The sequence below is a fragment of the Microplitis mediator genome, chromosome 10, assembly GCF_029852145.1.
Source record: "Microplitis mediator isolate UGA2020A chromosome 10, iyMicMedi2.1, whole genome shotgun sequence".
NCBI lineage: Eukaryota > Metazoa > Arthropoda > Insecta > Hymenoptera > Braconidae > Microplitis > Microplitis mediator.
In genome coordinates this window covers 6883531-6909608 of record NC_079978.1, presented here as the reverse complement: position 1 = coordinate 6909608, position 26078 = coordinate 6883531, and the positions used below count along the sequence as shown (strand labels likewise).

At 31.6% G+C, this 26078-nt stretch overlaps 1 protein-coding gene across 5 annotated transcripts in view; it reads left to right on the top strand.

Annotated features, from left to right (window-relative positions):
- Positions 1-26078, top strand: part of LOC130676460 (nephrin-like) — a 239835-nt gene that overhangs the window by 84495 nt on the left and 129262 nt on the right. For 4 of the 5 annotated variants that reach the window (XM_057482677.1, XM_057482679.1, XM_057482678.1 and 1 more), the window contains one exon: positions 5621-5659. The exons of the other annotated variant lie outside the window; for it this stretch is intronic. In XM_057482677.1, coding sequence (XP_057338660.1) covers positions 5621-5659 — 39 coding nt within the window. The remainder of the gene's footprint in view (positions 1-5620; positions 5660-26078) is intronic. 5 annotated transcript variants of the gene reach the window in all.

The window sequence follows — 26078 nt, the reverse complement described above, 5'->3', positions numbered from 1 at the left end:
TTTTTTTTAATTCTTTCCACGACAGTTTCTCTTGAACGAATGAACCGATTTGGATGGTTGAGGTCCCATTCGACGCGGCTTATAAAGTTTTAGAGCCTAGTTGATTTTGGAAGTAATCCATTAAGCGGATTACAAGTTATCCAAAAAAAACATTTTTAAAAAAATTTTATTTTTGGAATATCTCCGAGCCCACTCGAACGATCAAGCTCAATTTTTCTCAGCTTTTAGATATTGACAAGCCGCGTCGAATGCCGCCTTGGCGATCAAAATCGGTTCATCCGTTCAAAAGTTACAGATATTTACATACGTACGTACATAAGCACATACATACATACATTCGGACATCATCTTGAAATTAGTCAGAATAGCTTCCTAGAACCTCAAAACGTCAAGATCTCTTAGAAATTCGATTTTCGAAAATCGGACCGAACCCAATACTTCCCGAATTTTTGAAAATTTCCAATTTTCTTAGCGGGAAGTTAAAAATAAAAAAATAATAAATAAGAAATAATATTTGTAAAGACATTGGACGTAATACAAATGAAATATATAATATTATTGTTATCTGAAATTCCCACAAGGAGGATATGAATGTAAGTTAAATATATGCAGTGATTATTGAGAGGTTATAAGGACCAAATAACAGAGAGCGAATATACATGTATATATATAAACTTACATGTGTGTAGACACATACAAGGATATCATATACATTTGTGATATCATAACGATCTCGAGACCTGCAGCCGCCGGCACTTGGATACTACTCTCTTGCTGTATAGCTCTTTCTCTCTGCTCTGGCTTGTCGTGTAATTAAGCTGTTTGTATTGTATGAAAGCAAAGGGGACTATGGTTCTGCCCCTTTACATTTCGCGTCATACCCTCAGGCTGCAAGGACCAAAATAACGGGGTGTTTCTACAGCCGCTCGTACCCAACACCTTCTTAACTTGACATTTTATTGTTCGTCTTTACACACACATGCGTATTGCGCTCTTAATTTCTCTTTCTACTGAGGTATATTTACTTAACTTTTGATTTTATTATTTGTCTGTGTTTCTTTTTCTTTTTTTCCTATTTTTCTTTATTAACTTCATTTTATGACTCAACTGATGTTGTTGTTGTTGTTGTTGTTTTTCATTTATGCGGTTTTTACACCCTCCAAAATGTTACGCCGATGACTATTACTCACGAAAACTTTGTTCTCAAGTATTACTGATGAAATTCCTAAATTCCACACCCTACGTTAAATTTTACGAGACATTAAACTATTTCACGATTCAATCGGTATGTTTTTAGGAATTTCAATATCCTCTATTTTCACAGTCCTGTCACTACTTTTCTCAGATTTTAGCGAAGAAAAATATTGAATTTTTTTTTTTTTTTTTTTTTTTCATTTTTTTATGATGAATTTTATGGCAATCAAATAATTGAATTTAAAATTATGAGTAGTGTGTTCTAAAATATGAAATGACAGAATCTTTATTAAATGTAAGAAAAATTAAATAAGACTGTTCCCATACATAGTCGCCGAGCTTCGATATTTTCCCATAGATCGGCCGATGACCGGTTTGCAATGATTGGCCAATAAATGGCAAACTATACTGACCCGTGCATGGTGAATCATTGACAGCCGTCTTTTTGCTGATAAAAACGGCGCAAAATTAACCGCCGTTCGTTGGCCAACGGTTTGATCGAGTGCTCTTGATACCAAGCTTTGGCCGATGATTGATTGCCACGATTGGCATACCGTTATCATCCGATATTTAGCCGATCTTCGGCCGATGTTTCAAAATTGACAGCCATTCACGACCCAGTAATGGGCAGATTCTTTTTTTTTTTTGTATGGGTTGTTTAATTCAACTATTAACATAATTTCAATGATAAGTATACTGTAAATAGCTCCAGATAAATAATCTTTCTTATTTCAATAATATATAAATGTATGATTACTAATATTATAAAATCAATATTTTGATTTGTCGGCATAAATAATATTTTACGCCAAAGTACCTCTCTTGTATATCAATATAACCTTAAGTGCTTATTTTGTTGACCACCCGGTCGTATTTGGGATATTATTTATGATACCGTAAATTAATAATTAGATCGGGGAAGTGAAATTGATTTCGTTCTAAATATGTATTATATATATATATATATATATATATATATATATATATATATATATATATATATATATATATATATATATATATATATATATATATATATTGGGTGGAAGAACAAGAGGCACTTTAGTATCTAGCTCTTTGGGACTTTACCTCGAGATATTTTGTGTAGTAGTAGTTAGTGGCCTTAAGAGGCCTTGCCGATGATATAAAGTGGTAGAGTGAGGCTCACCGGCAAATCAATAGTGATTTAATTAAAGATTATGGGTTTATGAAAATTAAGATTAATCGCGCGAAATGAAGCCTCGTCTTTTACGGGTACTCGCACACAGGTCCGTGGATTGTAATTATCTCGAGATTTCCATTCTTCCTTAAATAATTAACCTCGATTTTGAGAGCCCAAAAGTTTCAATTGACGTATCGACGTTTCAGTATCAGCTTGTCATCAATTTTTGTTCATCGAAGTAAAAAAATGTTTTGTGAAAAAGTTTAACTGTTGAAATAATAAAAAAATAGTATCTATAGGAGAGAGGGGGGCAAAACCTCCGAAATTTTTTTTTTTAAATAATTCTTAAACATTCTAAAATCACTTTTGGAAATATAACCGAGCATGATTTTGAATTTCTTATTCACCGGTTTTGAAAAATTTTGTTTTTTTGTAATAAAATATCATGAAATCAATTTGATTTTTTTTCTTATCAATTTACAATAAAAAAACCCCTAGTGTCAAATTACTTCAGATGTATTTCAATAATCAACTGGAAAATATTCACAATTTAAAAAATTCGATAAACTTTTCGTCAGTCGAAAAATGTTAATGACTTTTGTTTATTGATAAAAATTATTAAAAAGTTTTTTTTCTTCCTTTGCATCCAATAATTATGTAAAATATAATTTTCTCCAGGTAAATTACTTACAAGAAAATTTAATTTAATCAAATTTATTTAATATCCAGAAATTTTTTTTCACCTCTCTTAGGGGGTATCCATTTTGCCCGTAAAAAATGAAATTTTTTTTTTAACGGCAGCTGAAAATTTTTTCTATTTACTTTGAAAATCTTAAAAAAAATATTTAACGTATTTGAGTCTTGAAAAATTTATTTCCATAAGTACCCTCCCCCTTCTCCTATATATATATAGGTGTAAATAAATAAATTATTATCCTAAAAGTAAAAAAAGATATCGGGTTTTTGTTTAGCGTTTTTCCTTTCACGCTCATATATACTCATTCGCCGGTACATTATTGTAGCGCTGCCACCACCAGTTTTCCTACCGACGTATCTCCATTAGCTTCCAAATCGGAAAAGTTTGCTACCGTCCTGAGAGTGAGAGAAAATAAAATACAAAAAAGTTAAATAAAATAAAATAGAATACTAGAAACAAAAAATAAAATAAAAGGAACATGGACACTGAGATTAGAGTAGAAAGATTGGAGCCCGTGCGGTTGTGTTTCTGGTCGGGTACAAAACACACAACCCAACAGAATCCTACGTCAGGTAATATATATATTTATATATATATATTTATTTCTTATTCTATTTATTTTTTTTTCAACTGCACGCCACAATTATCCGTCATAAAACTTTTTTAATTAATACCTTTCAAATAAAATATCATCGCAAATGTCTTGATAGAATATTTTCTTCAACATCAGGGTGGTCGTAAAACCTCAAAACTTTCTAGAAATCATTAGAATTTAATTAAATTTATACATAATAAAATATTTCATATGCTGACTAAATAAATTGAAAAAAAATTTATAATAATTTCGAATAAAATATTTTGAAAAAGCCATAGAAGGGGGAACCAGATAAATTACAATAAATGTAGAATTTTTTTTATAGACATATAATAATGTTAGTAAAAGAAAAAAAAAGAACTAGGTCAGTATTTTGGCAAGTGAATAGAAAATACATATCCAATATCTGAGAATCTACACGAGAAAGGTACAGAGAATCGACAGCTACTTTGTCCAAGTTAAAAAGATTAAGACACTTCGCTCGCGGCTAGATATTTCTTATCGTTTTACCATTGCCAGCCAGCCCGAGTCTACCAGCCAACCGAGCTCTACTTGCTAAATCTAACCATTCTTTTTTGCTACGGTCCATTTCTATTTCTCCAGTCGGCAAGTGTGAGTCTCACATAAGTGTCAGAGGGATAGAGATGAGAGTATGTAGGGTAGCGGTTACCAGACCGATCTAGAAAGCACGTGCAAGTGTCAAAGGTCGAGTGGCGTATGGCTGTAGAGGGTCGCGTGAGGAAAGACGGCCCCATTGTGCTAAACTTGATTCATCTAACACAACTATTCTCCCTTACTTTACACTCACTCAGATCCACATACACATACACAAGAGCACACAGTAACAGTATACCTCTTTTTTTTATTCTTATCCATCTGATTTTACTCAAACACTTTTCGTGGATATGGGAATCGAGTTTGCCGACTCGCGAAGCAATAAGACGACGGTACCACCTGCTTCCAAGTGTTATGAGACCTCTTCTCTACTTATGCCTCTTTCTGTACCACCTCCTTCTCGTCCCCTTTTTCTTCCTCACACTCCTACTCTTTAAAAGCTATATACGTCGACGTTGCCACGCGCTATCATCGAGTTATACCTGACTGTAACCCCCGTTATTCCCTTGTCATCCTACACTGCTATTCTGCTCTCTTATCTAAGCAGCCGCTGGCACTCGCCAAGTCACACGGCTTCTGCAAGTTCCATTACCACCCCTTCAGCTACCCCTTGAGACTGCGGACAAGGAGGGTATCCGGTCGCAGATGGTACTTTTGGTCCTTGGCTTCTTGCCGATGCACCACCACCACCACGACCATCCTCATTCTCACTGTACTATTATTACTACCACTAGCTCATCATCAATACCCTAGTCCTTGCATTTCTTACATCATGCAACTACGAGAGAGTAATGCCAGCAAATCTCAGAGGTGAGAAAACGTCGAGAGAGTGAGAACTCGACATTTCGTACAAAAAAAAAAACAATCTTGTAATCATATCTGTAGAATTATTTATCTCATTCTCTCTCTTTTTCTCTCTCAATTTATTTATTTTTGAATGCCAAAAAACTTTTCCGGCATGACAAATATACGTGTTCCATAATAAAATCCTTATTTAAGTGATGATCTCTACAAAATCACAACTAGGATTGTGTTTATATAATTATTATTATTTTTTAAGTTACCATTTAAGTTAATAAATATTATTTATGTTTATAATTTATGCATAAATTTTATGAATTTAATTTTAACCGCGAATTTAATATTTTTAAATGAAATACACACGCGACACGTAATTTAAATAATAAGTAGATACGGTCAGTATCCGATCAGACAACTCAATTGGTTAATCAGAAAACTATTTAATAAAAAAAATTTTGTGATTATTTATTTTTTATTGATAAAAACAAAATTACGATTAGCTATTTCTTTTAGTTATCTATGATTTTTTTATGATTTATCTATATTTTTGTTACAGGGGACCCGCGAACATTTTCGGCTAGGCCTTTCCGAGGAGGTTGGTTCGTTTGTTTGGTTTGCAAAAATTAGGATATAGTCTGTAGCATTTTCTCTGTATAACCACTCTCTCTCTCTCTGTCTCTCTTTATTTTCTCTCTTACTCTCTTACTCTTGCTGTATGTTTACCCTTTTTCACGTTTTATTTAATCACCTGGTTTTATTTTTGCTATTACTAAAACTTAAAAAAAAAATGTATAATAACAATTCCTTCACTCAGCTAATTAAAACCCAATAACCCATGTATATTTAACAATTGGCCGTCTTTCCTCTGTACTAATTATATACTAACATTATACTACTATTATAATTATTAATATAGTTTTAATTAATACAATAATAACAATATGCTATTAACCTATGGCTACCTAACCCAATTATTTTATTGCATTTTTGTTAATTTAATGAATTTAAATTATGTATTTATAATTTTTATTTTTAATGTACATATTTATTCATGGACATAATGCTTATGGTAATTTATTTAGTGTTGACTCTTTACTTAATTACCAAATAATAATAATATAGAAATTATTATTATTGGATAATTATCATTTAAAAATACGCATAGCACCCATAGCACCCAAAAGTAATTAACGTATTAATTATTGAAATTAATGTGTGGATATATGACTCATATATGCTATAAACAATCAACAGTTGATATAAAGTCAAATATGATTTTATCGACATCATGATTTATTGTTATTGTGCGACAAAATTTAACTCTTATGTAGGATCATAACATGAAATTATTACCATAGATTATGACGTCATCTTGTATTTTTTTGCCCTGTAATCGCCGACGAGCGTCCTGGCGGGTGAGCTCACTGTTTTATTATATCGATATAATTCCATCATAAAATTCGACGTCGGCACGCACAAGATCGAGTGCCGATAATATTATGCGAGTGTCGATAACTATAAAAAAAACTCACGTGACATAAAATTTTATCAAAGTAATGTTGTAATTTATGAAAGTGTTGTTTCCTTATCTTTAACGCGGCGATGATCAACACTATCCTGATTGTATCTAAATAGGGTAGAGTAACGTTTAAGTATTTAAATATTTAACGGGTTATTTATTTTAGATGCTGGGCTCTAATAGCATGTAATTCGGGTAATTTAAAATTCATATCGAGAAATAATTAAAGGGCATTTATCAAATGGTTGGTAATGCATGAGAGAATAACGGATAAGATGGCATATTACATTTCGTCAAATAACCTCGAGCGTTGGAATATTAATTGACTGCTCAGCTATGAGATTTTATCGAACATGTTACATATATTTTTCAGAGACTTTTATTATATTTTTTAGATTTTGTGATATTGTATAAAACATGATGTAGTTTTTTACTACAAAATGAATCGGGAATTTAATAGAAAATTTGTTGCATAAACGTATTTTAAGTATGAAATTTAAAATGAACAATCAGTTAACTGGCGAAAAATAAAATGCGAAATTTTTCATTGGCTTTCATTTTACCCAAGTTTTAAATAAACACCAAAGGAATCAAAATAAGGAAATTGAAAATTTAACTGTGTGCAATTTTTTTTTTTTACAAAAATTTAATGATACACTTTTCATCACTTTGTATATAGTAGTACAAAAAAAAAGCTTTTATTTGGCCTTTTATTCTTTTTACTGACAGAAAATGTATTTTTTTAAAAAATTGGCTTGGAGAGTAAGATTGAATGATAAATTGATAAAGAGTGCGGTGGTGTATATGAAAGAGGAGTAGAGAGTAACGAAAACAGCGAAAGAATAAAAAAAAAAGTAATAAAAATAGAACAAATAAATGTATATATATGAGCAAAAGAAATCTAGGTGGGTGTTAGAAGCAGATTTATTCACTCGTGAGGAACAAAATTTTACGCGCAACACCTGCGTTCCCATGGCTGCCTGTCGAAATTCCCTCTTGCATATCCGTCTGTTTTCCACTAACTCAGCATCAACGACCCTCGCTACTTGCACACACTGCATCACTTACCCTCTGGCTATCCGTTGGTCCGTTAACCTGTCGCTGTCCCTATCTACCTAATGCTCGAAATCCAACTTTCTCGATGAAAATTGCATTAACCGAGTTTTCGTACCCGTATCGCCCAACTTTATACTAAAGTCCGAATCGTGTCAGACAGAGTTTCATCTGTGCATATAGATTTATCCATGCATATAATAGATGCCCTACCATATAATATCCACATACTAATAGCCAGCTGACAGAGTATCACTGAAAGTAATCTTTTTACTAGAAACATATTCTCTCGGAGCTGATTGTTAGCTTGTACCGACATTTAACTAATTAGTCATTTGAATTGACCACAATTCTGAAAATTTCAATAGAGAACTTTGAAGCCGTGGATTCAAATCCTATATAGGAAAATTTCAGTGTTCTAAGTTTTAATTAATTTTAATTTCGAAAAGTTCAAAGGTACTTGTGTACATTAATATGCCAAATTGTCAAAATAAATTTTACTATTTAGCGTAAAAAAGAGAAATTTGTTTTGAAAGATTGATCTCGATTTAAATTCAGATTAAAAGTTTTAATCATTTGATATTTTATTAAGTAATTTAAAATTCAAATAGTAATTAACTTTTGATGGTATAGTATAAATTCCAATTTCTATCAAGCGATTTCCATGCAATCGTAGATATATATCAATAGATTCTAGTAGTCTGCTGTTAGTCTGCATTGACCCTCGAGAACTAACTCAACATCGTAGTGCTCAAAAGCTGTTTTCGTGCTTCACGGGCAAATACGTGATTTCATTTATGATACGAACTTGCGATCGCTTTGGTATCTGTTGCAAATATGCTAGAGTTTAGCGAGTCGTCGAAAGCGTTAGCAATAAATTCATTCAGTTTACTTGGCACTCATTCTCTTTTTATTTTCCATCTTCTTCGCTCTGTATAAATAATATACACCCATATATATATTAGATTGAGATACATATGTAAACAAATCGAATATTCAATTTCTTAATCTATTTCGATTCACGCGTGCATTCAGAGGTTAAAGTTAACTTTGAACCGGTATAAACATTTAAACTGTTACATTGAAGATCTAGGGATTATATTTACGAAGCCTTATAAAATCTGTGTTAAAAAAAATAAAAAAACGACTGTATTCTTTTGCTTAACTTTCTTTCTCCCTCTTTGCATTATCCAACCCCGGAAATGAGAACGAAAGGTAGGAAATAGCATCATAAAATTGAACGCTCTTGTGAAAATAAAAATAAAAAGGTAAAGAAGCGAAAAGAATAAAATAGGAAAAAAATAAAAAGACAAGACTTAGAAGGGAACAATTGTGGAAAAGTGCTGTGGGAATGCGCAACTAGGGACAGTAACTTTACTTGCCATTCCATTGCTTTTCCTCTCATTTATAGTTTCTTATAAAAATTCAACTTGCAACTCAACAGCATTATTAGAAACTCTTAAATCATCTTTAACCAACAGATATTGATCATTTTAAATATATATTTTTTATAATACTCGTAAAAATGATTCCTCTGAAATCGATGATAAGAATTGAAAAATTTGTTTCAACAGGAACGGAAATTATATTTGTATAATAATTAAGTACTATAAGCCACTTACGGATACATAAATTCAAACCTGTAATTTAGGGATTTAATTTTTGAACAGTTAAACTACGCGAAACTTTTAGATTATTATGAGCTCACTACTGTAATGGTAACTTTGTAACTGCAATTTCAAGCTTGAAAACCTGCCATTTTCCTACCCACGATCCTTTCTCTTCTAAATGTTTCATTGTTTTTACATTAATTTCCTTATTATAATTATTAAAATTAATAAAAATCGATTTAATAAATTAATGATGTAATTACAATGAAAACAACTTAGAGTATAAAAAAAGTAAACTTTAAACCTGTAGCATTGCAATTTCGTGGTAATCTCAATAAGACAAGTGCATACCCGAGTCGAAAGATCCACCCTCATTTCAACCGCCTAAACCTCACAACTAGTGAGGTTTAGGCGGTTAAAATGAAGTTTAACTCTGAACTCTTCAAATGTGATTTTCAACCTCATTTCAACATTTTTAACCTCAAGGTCGAGATGACATTGAGGCTGAAATGAGGTTATTTCAACCTCATTTCGACTTTATAAATCTCTATCACAAACATCAAATGACCTTTAGCTTGCTCTTCATAATAGGTATGATTAATTAATTTATTGACATAATTAACTTGGCTAATTTTACAGATAAATATATATTTTAACGAAAATTAATAAAACTAACATACTTGTAAGAAAATAAACTGATATTTTTTTATTAATCTGTGAAAAACAGTAAAGTAAAAAAACAAGATTAAAATGATAAGGTTATAGAAGTTCAGTTGAGGTTCTATGAAGTTATTGAGGTTGAAATTAGGTTCAATATTCGACTCAGGCAAGTTATACAGGTTCATTTGAGGTTTCAACGCGGTTATGGAGGTTCAGTTAATGTTCTGTGAAGTTTTTGAGATTGAAAAGAGGGTGAATTTTTCGACTCGGGATAGTAAGTATGCAGAAGTGGGCCTACAATAAGTATTTATGTCATATATATAAGGCCGCAACGTGGCGATTTACCGACAATCTCGATGTTGCGATATGAGCCTAAAGTTTGTGGCGCGAATTTACGAAAACGAGTGTAAATTTGACACCTCGGTCCCACACGGAAAAAGTATATATCCGTATACATTCGGGCAAATCTGAATATATGCCGCATATATTCAGATTTGCCCGAATATATACGGATATATACTTTTTCCGTGTGGGGTGTAAATCATCACCTTTGTGGAGGCCACCTAGTACTCGAAAATTGAACTTTCTGGGCAAGTATGACAAAAGAAAATTTTCTGGGGATTCTACTAAATTAATTATTGTTACTTTTTTTTTCAATCATTTATTTTGTTGCACCATAAATTTGTAACCTCAGTAGATTTTTTTTTAAATTTCACTCAGAAAATACTTAGAGTTTACTATAATATTTTTGTTTATTTTTTTTTCATTATTCAATTCGAGTCAAATGTTTTACAGAAAAAATAGATCGGAATTTCAGCCATCACTGAAATTTTTACAAGCCGAAATAGATGGGTCGCTATTTTTGAATATTTACCCTGTTCATAAATTTTTTCATCTTTTTCATTTATTTTTTTATCAAAAACATGAATGGCATCTGAATGATACGAGAATATTTTCCATCATAATATTTACGTTTTGCTGCTACACGAACTAGAATCTACATAGAGAAAATAATATCTATACAAAATAAATAAAGTTTTGTCGTCATAATTAATTGAATATTTTAAATAAATTTTAAAAATATTGTAAAATATTCAACAAAGAGTCTAGTCTGCTGTGCGATTATGCAATTGAAATTAATACAAACAGATATCGATTGTTTTTTTTTGTTCCATAGCAACAGCAGCTCTTGTTCTTTGTCAATATAAATTTATTATTAATAAAACTTTTTGTTTTATTTCCGTAAATACTTTTTTAAAATTATTTTCGCGTAGAAATAGAAGCGAGATTGGTTACTAAGTAAATAGATGGGAAAGATTGAGTGGTAAAGGGTCAGAGGGAAAAGTTTTGCACATCTGAAACCTTCATTTACGTGGTCAGTGGGAATTCACAAAGGAAACTCGACAGTTTCTATTTACCTTATGGTGTAGACGATCGATGGTACTTGTAGACAAGTGGTTACGTCTTTCTTTATTTTTTTATTTTACTTTTAGGTGGGATCCCCAGGTGACCATGTGACCATATGTCCATGTTCGTTGTATATAACTGTCTGTTAGATTGAGTTCGATTGGAAAAGTATTTACTCCGTACATTTGTACCATTGTCCGTAAGTTGTTGTGACGTTTCTACTTGTATCGATTTTCAGTCAACAAACTTGTGTAGTTAAGGAAATTAAAGTTTTACCTTCAACTAGTATTACAAATACATATTAATAATTGAAAATAACAATTATTAGTAAAAAAAAGGCTATTTGGCATCCGAAATGGAAGTAGATTTCTCAATTCGATCAAACCGTTCATGATAGATGCACCCTTTACAACGTTATTTAGAAAAAAATAACACAGAAAACAGCATTTTTCATTCATTAGAAAATTTCAAATTGCCACCATTTCTAGAATGCTCAACCGATTTTTATAAATTTTTAAACTTGATCAAAATAATTACCCAAAGAATAAGTATATATAATTTAATAATCGCCCATCAAAAATTTTCAGAGATTTAAACAATGGCATTATTACTATACATAATATACTAGACATAACACATGAGTCAATTATGTGACTTGGAACCCTTATTGAAAGTGGAACAATTATCGCAAAACGAAAAATAATAAAAAGGAAAATATAGCTCTTCCTATTGGCTATCAAGTTCTTTTTACATAATAAGGATAGATATACCCGTCAAAAAATTATTTACGAAAAAAACCGAAAAAGTAGGATTTTTCACTATTTTTGGAATTTCAAATGTCCACCATTTCTAAACTAGTTAACCGATTTAGCTCATCTTCGAACTTACCCGTGATAATCGTTCATAGAATAAGTGTGCCAAGTTTCATTAAGATCCGTTAAAAATTGTGGCCGCTACCGTCACAACAAGGCGCGTTATATTACATAAATATAAACATACATTCATACATAAACTTTTGAACTAATGGTCTTTTTGGAACCTAATCGATGAATTATGATAGATTATGGCAAAACCCTTTGAAAATTCCACCATGAGGACAAATGCAAAAGATAGATTTCTATGAAATCTACTAATATAATTTTATAAATATTTTCTGTGAAAAGCTTTTAATAATTTTTTCATAAAAAAAGTTTTGCTATAGATTCTTTTATTTCATTTGAAATACGGGAAAGAGGTATTTTGTGTATTATTTCGATCTGCTTTTAATTCTTTTTCATTCGTAAAAAATGAATGACTCAAATAACGTGCGACGTATTAATTTTCAGAAAAAAGCTTTTGATAAAATGCTATCACGGGGTTAGTATATTTGTTTTCTCGTAAAATATTCGATCGAATATATGTATACAGCGTAGAGATCAAATACACGTAGTAGAGAGTGCGATAACGAATTTTTATTTATGAATAATGGACATACATGCCGGATGGTTTGGATCTGTTTTGTTATTTCATGCGGAATTTGTAGTAAAAATAATAATAATAAAGGAAAAAAAAAATAAATATCTGACTAGATATACCGGAAGACTGTCTCATCGAAGACTTTATTCCGGAACAAGGGTGAAACTAGTACTTTGGAGATAGTGATAATGGTAGACGAGTAAAAGAGAGAGGACGGACACGAGAATTGAACTTTCAGTGTAATCGAGGAAATAGAGAGAATAGAACAGGCAGACCACGTTACCATAGTAAATCAATTATCTAGCAATGTAAATAAATCACCTTTTTACAACTCTGCCGAACCATTTCACTCGACAATCGCACAAAATTTATTGACAGGCTTGCGTCCGTTTTTTATTTTCGAGAGTGTGGACTACGATTGAAAATGACGCGTGCGTCGCATCATTTTTGATTAACGCGATTGGGCCCACCCATTTTCCAATACTCTGTATTTTATCGGTACATTTTTTAGCAATTTATTTGTTGTGAATGGAAAAATGATTTCATTTTCTTTCAATTATTTTCCTACATTTTTTGAAAAAAAAAAAAAAAAAATACTGATAATTTATTAATCAATAAATAATTTCAAGCCAATGAAAGAATAAATTATTTCTTTTTATCTTCACGAAAAGTTTTTACGAAAAAAAAAAATTAATCGAAAAAACTATTACGTGAAGTATAAGATTGAGGTCAATTATAGAGTATAAAATAGCTCAAAACAATAGCAAAGAGTTGGCAGCAGTGCAAATATGATCAGAGATGCCGAAAACGCGGTACAATGGCAATAATAAACGTCCATATGCATGTATGTGGATATACTACATCATCATTACGTGCAACAAAAAAAGTTGACTGAGACAATGTATTATTTATGTGAATAGTAGCGTAAAATATGGCTTCGCGATAAGAATAATAGAGTAGCTGCGTTACTACCAATGGGTTTTTGTTCGGAAAAAGCCGGAAATAAAACTACAATTCACGAAAATATCCATGAAAAGGTATTAATTGAAATTTAAGAGCAATTACTTTTTTACGAGGTTTCATAGCTAATAATTTATAAAAAAAAGTCTGTGATTACTTTTTGTAATTATTTAGTCATAGAAAAGTTTTCTAATTGTTTTTTTTTTTCCATAAATTTAATTTTCTCGAACATCTGTAACACATTATGCACTCTATTGAAAAATTTTGATTAATATTTTTTCCGATGTCAATAGTTCTTGAAAACTTATCAAAACTTGGTCTTCTGTTAATATGCCATGATACTTTTTTTCTTATGTAAATAATACGCAAAACTCATTACTGCTGCTACTGCTGTAACAAAAAAAAATATATACATAATAATAATAATAATAACAATAAATAAAAAGTCTGAAAGTTATTTAGCATGAATTGCTTACGCAAACACACCCGCGAGGAAAAGGGCTATTTGTTGAATGGCTTTGTTGACTATATGCACATTATAGAAGGGAAATAATTATTTTTTAATGAGATGTGCTCGTTTTTTTTTGCTTCTATTGTGATTTAGCTAAATGTTGAGAGTGAAATAAAATATTAAAACTTTTTTGTTGCGCATGGTATTCAAAAAATTATTCGATACCTCTAATTTAGTTTAAAAAAAAATAATAACAATAATAGTAATGAAGCTATTTTATATAACAAGCAACACGAGAATAAACAGGTATGGGGTAAATGCTAATGATGCTTTTAACGGAAAACCTGGTGACATATTGACACTATATTTGGCTGTGAAATATTTCCCGAATCCGCATCAAAACCAGCAGTAGCCTGGATTGCTCATAAATACCACAAGTATGCTCTTATAATTGATTATTGGCTATTAATAATCTCGATAAGCTGATTCATTAAAACGTCTAGGTCATCTAGCATTATATTGTATTATAGCCAAACAACTTTTTATCTCTGTCTATTTTTATATTCCCGTCTCTATTTCTCGTACCCTCGAACTCCGATATTCAGGATATAGTATTGGTTACGTTAACCTATCAAACGATCGATAGAATATACACTATATATAGATATATACATACAGATCTCTAGATAACACTCGACTGAATTTGCATTTGCATCGTAACTTTTGCAGATAACGTCTGAACGATCGCATTGCGAGCGCATTTGAAAATACCGAGCTGAATCAATTTGCCAAAATGTCTCTCGAGGCGCTATACGATAACGCACTCACGCGGTCATCACACATATTTATTTCTTTTATTTTTTTTTTTACAATCACACTCATACATTTTTCTAACATTGTTTCCCTCTCTCTAGTTCTCTCACCAATTACTAGTTCAAATTTGCATATTTCCCAGCTCACTATTCGGGCTCATCGGCAATCACCGGAAATAACATCCAGCGATTTCATTTTCCTACTTTTTGCTCCATCAGCTCGTTTATTATTTTTTTTTTTATATACTTTTTAACAAAAAAGACTACAATATAAAAAAACCATGTGTCGGCATCTTTTTTCGTAATCAGATTCTTTTAAACCGCTTTGGATCTTATTTTTTTTTTCCTCGGAAATTATAATTCTTCGCGTGCAAATAACTCATAAAAAAAAAAAATTGGAATTGTAAATGAACTTGTCTGGTTTTTATCTTCCAATTATTTATTTACTCGAGCATAATTCATCATTTACTTTCTCATACAAAATAACAATAAAAACTAAACTACTTGTCAGATCAAAGTCATCGTCAATTTATTTTTATCTTCAGTAGTCGGAGTATTAAAGGGAAATATACACAGCAAAGTTTAAATGTATATTTTTTTTACCCAAACATTTGCGTTTCAATTTCTATGGACAGTCAGACTCCAGAGAACAAGATTTATTTTTTATTTATCTTTTGTAGGCCAAACGCTCCGTGATGTTATTGTTTTAAAAAAAGAATCTGAGTACCTAAAGAATTTACAGAACAGAAAATATTTAACGTATGTATTCTCGGATATTGGGTTTTTGTCATTCTTATATGCACGGCATTCTCTTTGGATTCAGCGAATCGTTTTGCGGTTTGTCTTTGCATCGAAAGCTCTGTCATAGATTTGTATGATCATTTCAATGGATTTCTGTCGTCATTGTTGTGCCGTTTGCATGATTTCCATCAAAGGACATGGATTGGATGGACATTAGTCTATTCATTTCTATCTATGAATATCAATTGTATTTCAAAATCCATCAGTATTGTGTAATCACTGCATTACTCTCACAATAACTTTTAAAATCAATTCAGTTCAAAACTCAACAGTAACAATTATTTTTATTTTTCCTCTAAATTTTCGGAGGGAAAAGGTGAGGGGGGGGGGGAGTGTGCAAAATAGTCATCTAGAGAAATAATGTCATGGGATTAATGAGAATTATTGTGTCTTACAAAGCAAAATTATAAATAGTAATTTTTTAAAAGTAAATTAAATTTGAATTTTTATAATTTCAATATCTCGCGTGCAAATGTGATAAAAGTATAAGCGGATTATATTTTTCAGTACTTCCCTTTTCACATTATGTATATAATATAACCCCTCGGGTATAAGAGTAGCGTTTTATAAGAGAGTATTAAAATTACCGAGAGCCCATGAGCAATTCGGGCCGGAGTACAATTATTTTTAAAGCAACATTTGTATAGGAAAGCCCTCGTGGGTGTCACTACCAGTACTCGTCCTCGCCGTCATCCTCCACGCGTTACTTCTTTTAGTCTTTTTCTTATTTTCCTTACGACGCCCCGGTATCTTTTCCATTATATCCCTTCGTCGCGAACCAGCGAATGTCTAGCTCTTTTACTTTCCTTTGCCACTCGACTCTCTTATGAATCGGTTACCCTCGTATCACCTCTTTACCCCTGCAGTGTATTTTATTTCATCCGGCGTATCATAAAGGAAGTAAGGAAATTTTTTTTACAAGACAAAGTCACGCTCCAATTATTTTGCATCAAAGATATACACATTTATTGAAGAGAAAAATTTTCTTTCATGACAAAAAAAATATAATTTTTCGGAGCAAACAACGAAATCCTATATTTGTATGTAGCCTTTGTAACTTTACTTTATTTGAGATTTTTGTTTTTCTTTAAGATACACGAAAAAGGTTTTATTTTTGTTATTCTTACTTTTTTTCCTTGTAAAAATGCTGACCGTTGTTTCATCTCAGTATGTCAAGCGCGTACGTATACCTATTCTCGGACGACGTTTCAAATGCACTCGACCGGGGACGAAATAAATGAAAGCCGCGTCTTACCATCCATATGCTGCTGGTATTTTAAAGTTTATATACCAACTACTGATCTGCTACTACTATTGCCCGTGAACCCGAGCTGACTGTCGAGTACCGAGTGTACTAGGAAAACGGAAAAATGTCTGTTTGTTTGAGGGAGATCGAGAAAAATAGGGGTAACAGCAAGAAAGGTAGTGTGCATGGTATATAGAGTAGGTGAGGGTGTCTCTCACGAGAGACACGATGAATTATTTAAGTTTCCACAAATCCACGGCAATCCTTCTCGACCCCTTCTCGTCTGCTTCTTTTTCATTCCGTCGTATTTTTATTTCACTCTTAAATCCATCCGAATAATATGCCAAGTATAGGATCCAAGTACTTTAAATAACTCGGCGAATGATACACGTAAGCTGGTAATTTTTTTATTTTCAGTCAAGATATATTTTCGAAAGCTGTTTTACTAAATAAATAAATCGGTTGTCAATGATACATTGCCATTAAGTAATTGGTATTATTAAGGCAGCCAATTACTTAGAGTCAGTTATAAATGGAACTCAGGCAATATAGACTACTCAGAAAAATTTATGTACATGAAGATCGGAACGTTTTTTATGCAACGAAAATGAAAAAAATGTATTTAATTTGACCGCTTAAGGGGTAGTTTTGATGGTTGGGGTGGCCTAAGATTTTTGACTGACATACCAACATCTACACGGAAAAAAATTAATCGTGAATACAACATGATGCAGTCATGTTGCATTCACATGATGAAATCATGTTGCATTCACATGATTTGTCATGTTGCATTCACATGATAGTCATGTTGCGGTAACATGAGAAAATCATGTGGCATTCACATGATTTGTCATGTTGCATTCACATGATAATCATGTTGCGGTAACATGAGAAAATCATGTGGCATTCACATGATTTGTCATGTTGCATTCACATGATAATCATGTTGCGGTAACATGAGAAAAATCATGTTGCATTCACATGATTTGTCATGTTGCATTCACATGATAATCATGTTGCGGTAACATGAGAAAAATCATGTTGCATTCACATGACTTGTCATGTTGCATTCACATGATAATCATGTTGCGGTAACATGAGAAGATCATGTTGCATTCACATGATTATCTCATGTTACCGCAACATGATTATCATGTGAATGCAACATGACAAATCATGTGAATGCCACATGATTTTCTCATGTTACCGCAACATGATTATCATGTAGCCGAAACATGACAAATCATGTGAATTCAACATGATTTTCTCATGTTACCGCAACATGACTATCATGTGAATGCAACATGACAAATCATGTGAATGCAACATGATTTCATCATGTGAATGCAACATGACTGCATCATGTTGCATTCACGATTAATTTTTTTCCGTGTATATGAGAAACATTTCAGAAATCTAGTCATCCAGTAAATTTTTTACTTTCCAATTTTTGTTTTGTTGCGCAAAAAACGTTCCGATCTTCAGGTACATAAAAATTTTATATATTATTTTTTTTCTTTCAAAATGATTAGATTATAAATTGAAATTTTTTGATTTTAAAGTTATTTTCAAGCAGCCTGGGTCAAAATCTAAGGCATACTCTGAACCTAAATGAGCATTGAAATCCTACATTAGATTTTTTAAGACATAATCATTGTATAAACTTGAAATGAATCAACTTAGACTTACAAAGGCTTGAATTGAACCTACTTAGACTTATGAAGACATGAATTAGACCTACAAAGACATAATGCCCACAGGCAACCTGGAACTAAAAGAGGGTCAATTTAAAAAATTCTAAGGCTAGTAAAAAAATTGCTGTGATTCAGCGATTTTATCGGTAGATTAATGACACAGGAGTGGAATAAGATCTAGAAGCAGTTTGGGAACAACAGAGAGTCGATTCAAAAAATTCAGAGTTCGTTCGTTTCACGATATATGTCATTGCAGGTCTAATTCATGGCTTTGTAAATCTAAGTTGATTCATTTCAAGCTTTTACAATGATTATGTTCTAAAAAGTCTAATGTAGGTTTTCAATGCTCATTTAGGTTCAAAGTATGCCTTTGATTTCAACATGGGAGTTTAAAATTAGAAATTTAGTAAATTTTTTGTACACCACTTTACACGGAGAAAAAAATAATGTTCCTTGAACGATCTAAAATATAGCAACTCGTAGATCGTTACCACAACAATATATGTATACTTATGGTAACAATACCGTATCGTTCCTGTAACCATCTATTAGATAGCTGTGAGCCCTATACGACTTTCCGTAGTCGTCACCTCACACGGCACCACCTAACCTATTTAAGCATCCATTTTCGCGTCTATTTTGTGTATCGAGTATAATTGGAAGATCGATCGAACTTACCTGTAAGTGATGGTCGATCGAAATTATATGAACAGTCTCGTCCGAATAGATCAAGTACCCTCCCTAGATCCCACCCGAATTTCGATTAATTCTTTTTTTTTCTCCCTTCCTCTCAAAACCTAATGAAGTCCGGAGATACACAGGGCACAAAGGCATCCAGAGAGGGCACCACAATAAAAATTCTTAATACTTGGGAATAAAATCTGTGAAAAATAGTACTCAGACCTATCGGTAAAGCGTGACTACATCTTGATCTAGAGGACGAGACGGTGAAATATAATTGTTGCTAGCAGACGCTTAATAAATAAATTATTTTATTTAATCAAAATTATTTATTTATCATTTATTTATTAATGATAAAGATTTTTAAACGTCTCATATTATTTGCAACGCACGTGACGTCAGATAGGGCTCAGAACGATACGGTATAGGTCTCAAAACAATATTTTTTTCTCCGTGTAGTGTGGGTTCTTCATCTTAATAATTATTAATTTGACAGTTAATTAACTAAATGTTAATTAATTACCTTATAATGTGATAGGTGGGTAGTTTAGAATAGTAGCGAAAGCCACAGGATTCAGATTGTATCTAGTGTGTTAGTTGCGGAATACTGCTCACCGCGAAGTGACCGTTTCTGTAATCCTATTAATTTGAAAAGTTTGTCAATATAATATATAACATGAGTGGTCAAGTTCAAAACTACTTGAGTTCTTGATTAAGGCTTAACACTTTTTAAAATCAACGCGTTAAATAAAAAACCAGACCGTAATTTATAACTGATTGTTGAAAACTGTAAAAATACAATTCAATATGATTAAAAAAAAAAATAAGGTGACAATTGCGCGAGTGATTGACTTGTCTCGACAAATTGTTAAGCGTCAAAGACGGTTGAAAAGAAGCGTAAGGAAGAAACTAAAAGATTGGATATGTGTGCAGCTCCTATTCTCAAGCCTAACAGTTGAAGAGTAAAGGAAGCGAGAAAAATAAAAAAATAAAATAAAGAAACGACGTAAGTCGTGCTCGGTGATGTGTATGCGCGAAGCTGTAGTTGTTTGAAAGAATACCCACTTTTAATCTGGCAGCTTTCGTTCCGTGTTAGCTGGAACCCGAGTGGAATAAAACCAAGTGCTGGGGCCGGTATATGAGGGAACGAGAGTCGGGACTGAGTGAAAGAGATAGATGGACCAGTATTCTGGTGGTAGGAAACAAAGACCTCTATGTACATCTATATACATAGATATAGAAAGAGAGAATAAATGAAAAGAGGTAGGGATCGGGCTGATAGAGGGCGCAAACGAAAGACCACTTTTTTATCTGGCTGATCCGACGGCGCTTCGTCAGATATATCCTACCTCCAGCTTTTTATTTTATTTTATTTATTTTTTTTTTCTTCGTCGTCTTTTATTCTCGTCGAAAAATTCTCTCTACGCCTTTAAAGAAAGCTTTTAAGTGTTGCCGAACTTGTCCGTACATTCCTGGCCTAGCGGTACACCGCATACAGTGGGTGACATTACATGCAGAGCACGCGTCGTCGGCAACTACCCGTCGTCAGGTTTATGAATCCTCCCATTTAGGGACTGGGAACCAAGAAGCCCTAATACTTGTTGTTTATTCTTAGCTCGACAACATTTTTTCCGTGTTCTTTGGGCTTATGGTTCAAATATTAATTTTTTTTATTTTATCTTTCGTTAATTTTTAACACCTGTACTGAGTTTCAACACTTTACTTGCACACTTCTTTCACGATAAGATTATCAAATGACTCTCTGCTTAACAAAACTAGTATGACAATTTTATAATAAGTTGTTAGTAGATATAGATACCATTGCCACTTTGTAAAATCAGTTTAAATAAATGTCTTGGTAAGATCGTGAGAATTTTAGTAATTGCATAAAAAGACGGATAAAAGGTAAAATTGTACGGTAATAGACATCTTTTAGAACAAGGAACAGAAATTTTAATGCTTTCTTTTTAAATCTTATCTGTCTTTTACGTTTGTCGGATTTGAAAGAGATAATTGAGACTTTCTTCGGTGATATTATCTTCAAATGTTAAAGAGACAATTTCCGGATTTTAATGTTGTACAGAAAGCTCACTTACTTTTGTCTAAATGACTTCTGTCGTAAGTGTCCACTCACGATATAATTGCAGTGGGAATATAATTATAAATATAGCTAGTCTTATATTAGTTAATTTTTTTTAAAACACTGAAACTTCCGGCTTGTCTCCTTAATTTTTATTTAAGAAATAATCCACTGTAGTTGAGTCAGTTTGCTAATTCGTAAGAAAATGGTGACGATTATTGCATTAGAAGAAAGCGCGACGCTAGATGAGGACACCTGTTCTCTTTAAAGTGCAGTATCATCCCAGAAAATGAGGAAAAATAAATCAAGATACTCTGCATAGTGTGTGCTTATGTAACTTCTCTCATTTTGTCATTTCCCGAGCTACCAAAGTGCCGCATTGTGTGTAGCCTGACTGTAAAAATATACTGATATAGACGTTGTAAGACGATTTGCAAATGTATACACATAAATATACAGAATATATATCTACATGATGAAAAATTTCCATAAATTTTTTTTCCAATGCATGTGAAAAATAAAAAATATCAGTCGCAATTGAGAATTCCGTCATATTACAAATCTTGCGAGGCATAATAGTAAAAAAATTGCTGACTCATTTGTATAGATTCGCGTAGACTATTGGGTTATATAAAAAGATGAGCTATGTCTTTTTCTTATATATTTTTTTTGTAAGTGGAGTAAAAATTTCTTTCGTCTACAGAAAGTACTTACCTGTTTTTTTTTAAATGTTACAATTTTATTTCATTTGGAAAAAACAAACTACAGAATAATCGAAGCTTTTTTTCAGTAAAATTTGTAAAACTAGGGTGTAGTGCATCCCTACAGAGAATTTCTCTACATTATAAAACTTCACAAAGTTTTTCCCTACACGATTCAACTCTACAGATAAATTTTTACATCGCAACAACTCAACAGAAGATTATTTTCAAATCGTTCCATCTCTACATGAGAATATCTCTCATATTAAAAATCTCTACAGCGATCATTTTTACATAGCGCTAAGTTCAAACAGTAGAATTTTTGTTTTAACATTTTATTAATGAAGTAGGTTAATTATATAAAAACGTGAATGAATAAAAGTAAAATGAAATTATTCAAATATTACCAAAGTGATGGTTTGTCCCAACGCAAATTTAGAAAAATCAGCGGTTGCTGGTTTAAACTGGTGGTCTCGTCTTAACTTTTCGTATCAATTTCGATAACTTTTTTCTGTACTTGAACTTGATTTCCACTTTGGTTTATATACAGCAACAAGTGCTGTATCTTCACTAATTTTAAATCATTTTTTAACAGTACCACGGTTGTCTTATTCGACAATTGATATTTTATTAAAAATAAAAATATAAAGACAACAAAGAATATTAATTAAATAATAATTGATACAGAAAGTTAACACAAGACCACCAGTTTAAACCAGTAACTGCTAGATTTTCTAAATTTGTGTTGGGGTGGATCATCACTTTTGTAATATTTGAATAATTTCTTTTCACTTTTATTCATTCACGTTTTTATATAACTAATCTACTTAATTAATAAAATGTTGAAACAAAAATTCTACTGTTTGAACTTAACGCTATGTAAAAATGATCGCTGTAGAGATTTTTAATATGAGAGATATTTTCATGTAGAGATGGAACGATTTGAAAATAATCTTCTTTTGACTTGTTGCGATGTAAAAATTTATCTGTAGAGTTGATTCGTGTAGGGAAAAACTTTGTGAAGTTTTATAATGTAGAGAAATTCTCTGCAGGGATGCACTACACCCGTAAAAATAAATTTTTAATATTATTATTTATTTTTGAAATTACTATTCATAAGAGTTTAAAAATTTATTGAAGTCTTTTAAAAAAGCTGCTGAAAAAAATAAAAATTCATTGTAATTTTGTTAAAAGGTAAAGAATAATTCCAGCTGGGAGAACTGGCATAGAAAGTAAATAAATCAGTACTAAAGAATATTTGCGCGTCGTATAACTTTAAGGAAATAAAATCCAAGGCTCGATTTAATAGTAAAATCGGCGTGGAAACCCCGCGAAAGTGTACGAGCAAGTAATACAAAAGCGAGTTTCCAGTGGAATGAGAAATAACTGACTAGGTTTTCGAGCAGAATGAACTTCAAATAATACGTCAAATAAACGGTTGATCATAAAAAAGAAACAAAACTTTATTTAATGCTTTTAACATGCATTAAATATTTTCCTCAACATTACTTTATAAAAATTTTCTTTTTCATACACTCGCTTCATAGTTAATTAAGTAAACCTCTTTTCTCTAGTTTGCTCTTATTTCATCCATTCACTTTTCACATCATGCACCTGAGCATATTTTAACACCTCTATCTTCTACGAACATTTTTTTTTTTTTTGAAAAAACTCATTAACCGTCACCCTGCGTCCATAAAAAGAAACTGAAAAACTCAGCGTTACTAGCAAAAATTAAATCATTTCGTTTTTCTCATGAAGTAATTCATAAACATTTACATATTTAAAAGAACGTAATCTCTCAACTTATGTTTTAATTGACCCCAAGCAAAATGAACAACAGAATTATTCATAACTTTGTTTATTAAAAAAAAGTTATTAGATTAAAAAAAATTTGTTTTGTATTTTATACAAGTACTTAGTAAATTTAATTATAGCTCAAATTACTTACAAGTATTAAATTTTTTAATTCTACTTAATATAATAATTTTTGATGTCAATTAACATATTTTCTAAAAATAACAGTACTTGACATCAATTTTAATACAAAGTATAATAATCATGTAGGGGAGAGGGGGGCAGAGTGGACCCCTTAAGCAAAATAATTATAATATCATTAATTTTTTTTACGCGTTTACTTATTTTTAGATCTTTGATACTTATTTTCACTTCATTATGCTGCGTCCATTAAAATTGAAAAATCGAAAATTAGGGGCAAAGTGGGCCCTCTAAAAAATTTCGGATTTTATATTTTTTATTCTTCACACGTGTGACATTTGCAAATAACTATATAACAATTGTATTTTAATAATATAAAAGTCATTTTAATAGTCTGCTGCGATATAACTTTAAACGTAATTTTAGGATCTTTCTTAAGAAATTATATTTAATGAACAGTTTTGGTGGTCTATTTTAGCCCTCATTATATAAGAAATTTCGATAAGCTTATTATTTGTTCGAATTTATTGGCGTATAGAAAATTTTGGGGGGCCCACTTTGCCCCCTCCTCCCCTAACTTTGTTATACTTTTATTGAAAATCAAAAGTTTTAAATATGATGTAAAACTCAGGAGTCGCGGGCTGGCCGGAAATTTTTGTGAATAAAAATATTTTTCTCTAGTTTTTTTAAATCGTAGCTTAATAATTTTACAGATAATTTCAAGCTGTTTAAAATTTCCAAGAATTATTGTTTCCTCTAAAATTTTTTATGTTCCATTGTTATTAGAAATGATACTTTTTATAAATATTTCTTTTCATTTTTTCTAAGATTGCCCCATTTTTTCCAAAAAAAAAAAAAAAAAATTGTTTCTGAGAATTACAAATTTGACATTACTCTTAAAGATCATTTTAAATTGAAAGATTTCCTGTACTCTGACCGTAAAAGTGGATTTTTCACTACACGTATTCATTTTTTTTGGCCTTCCTTATTTGTAGAAATTATAAAAAATAGTAATGTTATAATTTAAAGTTTAGTGAGTAGACTAAAAGCGTCCAATATTACAACTATCGTACCTCTCGACATAGAATAGATACAATCTATGGAGTACATTGAGTACCAATAAGTACAAGGTAATCGGATTTCAAGTTCCAATGAATCTTCGAGCATGTCCACTTAATTTTCAAAGCAATTTATTTGTACCAATAGTTGATATTGCTTTTATGTTACTATCTCTTCCTCTTACATAAAAGCATTGCATATAATCCGAATTCATGTAGTTGCTGATATATGTTACTACCAATCGTTGCTTTGAAGTCGATATCATTGAGCAGTTAATAATTATGCCAAGAGTATTACAGCTCAATTCTTTCTAAGTAGAAGATTATTTTTCCTCAATGCTCTATTATGATACACATCTTTTTCACTGCATCAATAACCATACCTCAATGGAAAATAAAATATTGGAAATAAAAATTTTTTTCTAACTTACAGAGGAAACTTTTAAGAAAAAATGTTTGAGTGATAATAAAAACGATGGTAATATCTTACAGATAAGCTGAAGGATTTAGGTTATAAATCTTTAATCTCGACCGAAAGAAAGTCATTGAGAAGGAGGTTGAATGAGAAGTGAGAAAATTGCCGCAAAGAAATGTCGAATACTTTTTTATTTTAGACTGATATTTGTAGTTGAAGAGTTGTCGAAATTAATTAGAATTGATGTCAGTGCTTTGATGAATCACATATGTATGAGACAAGCAGTTTGATATTTCAATAAAGTATCGATTGAAAGTATATATATTTACTTATATGTTGTTAAGCATCGGTTGTAGTTTCCTAGTAGTAAAGCTAAAGGTTCTTGTCGACGATCAGTGGTAACATAGCGTGATACGTTTACAAATTGTCATGCACGTTTTATATTGTTATCATTTTTTTGTCTTACTAACGAG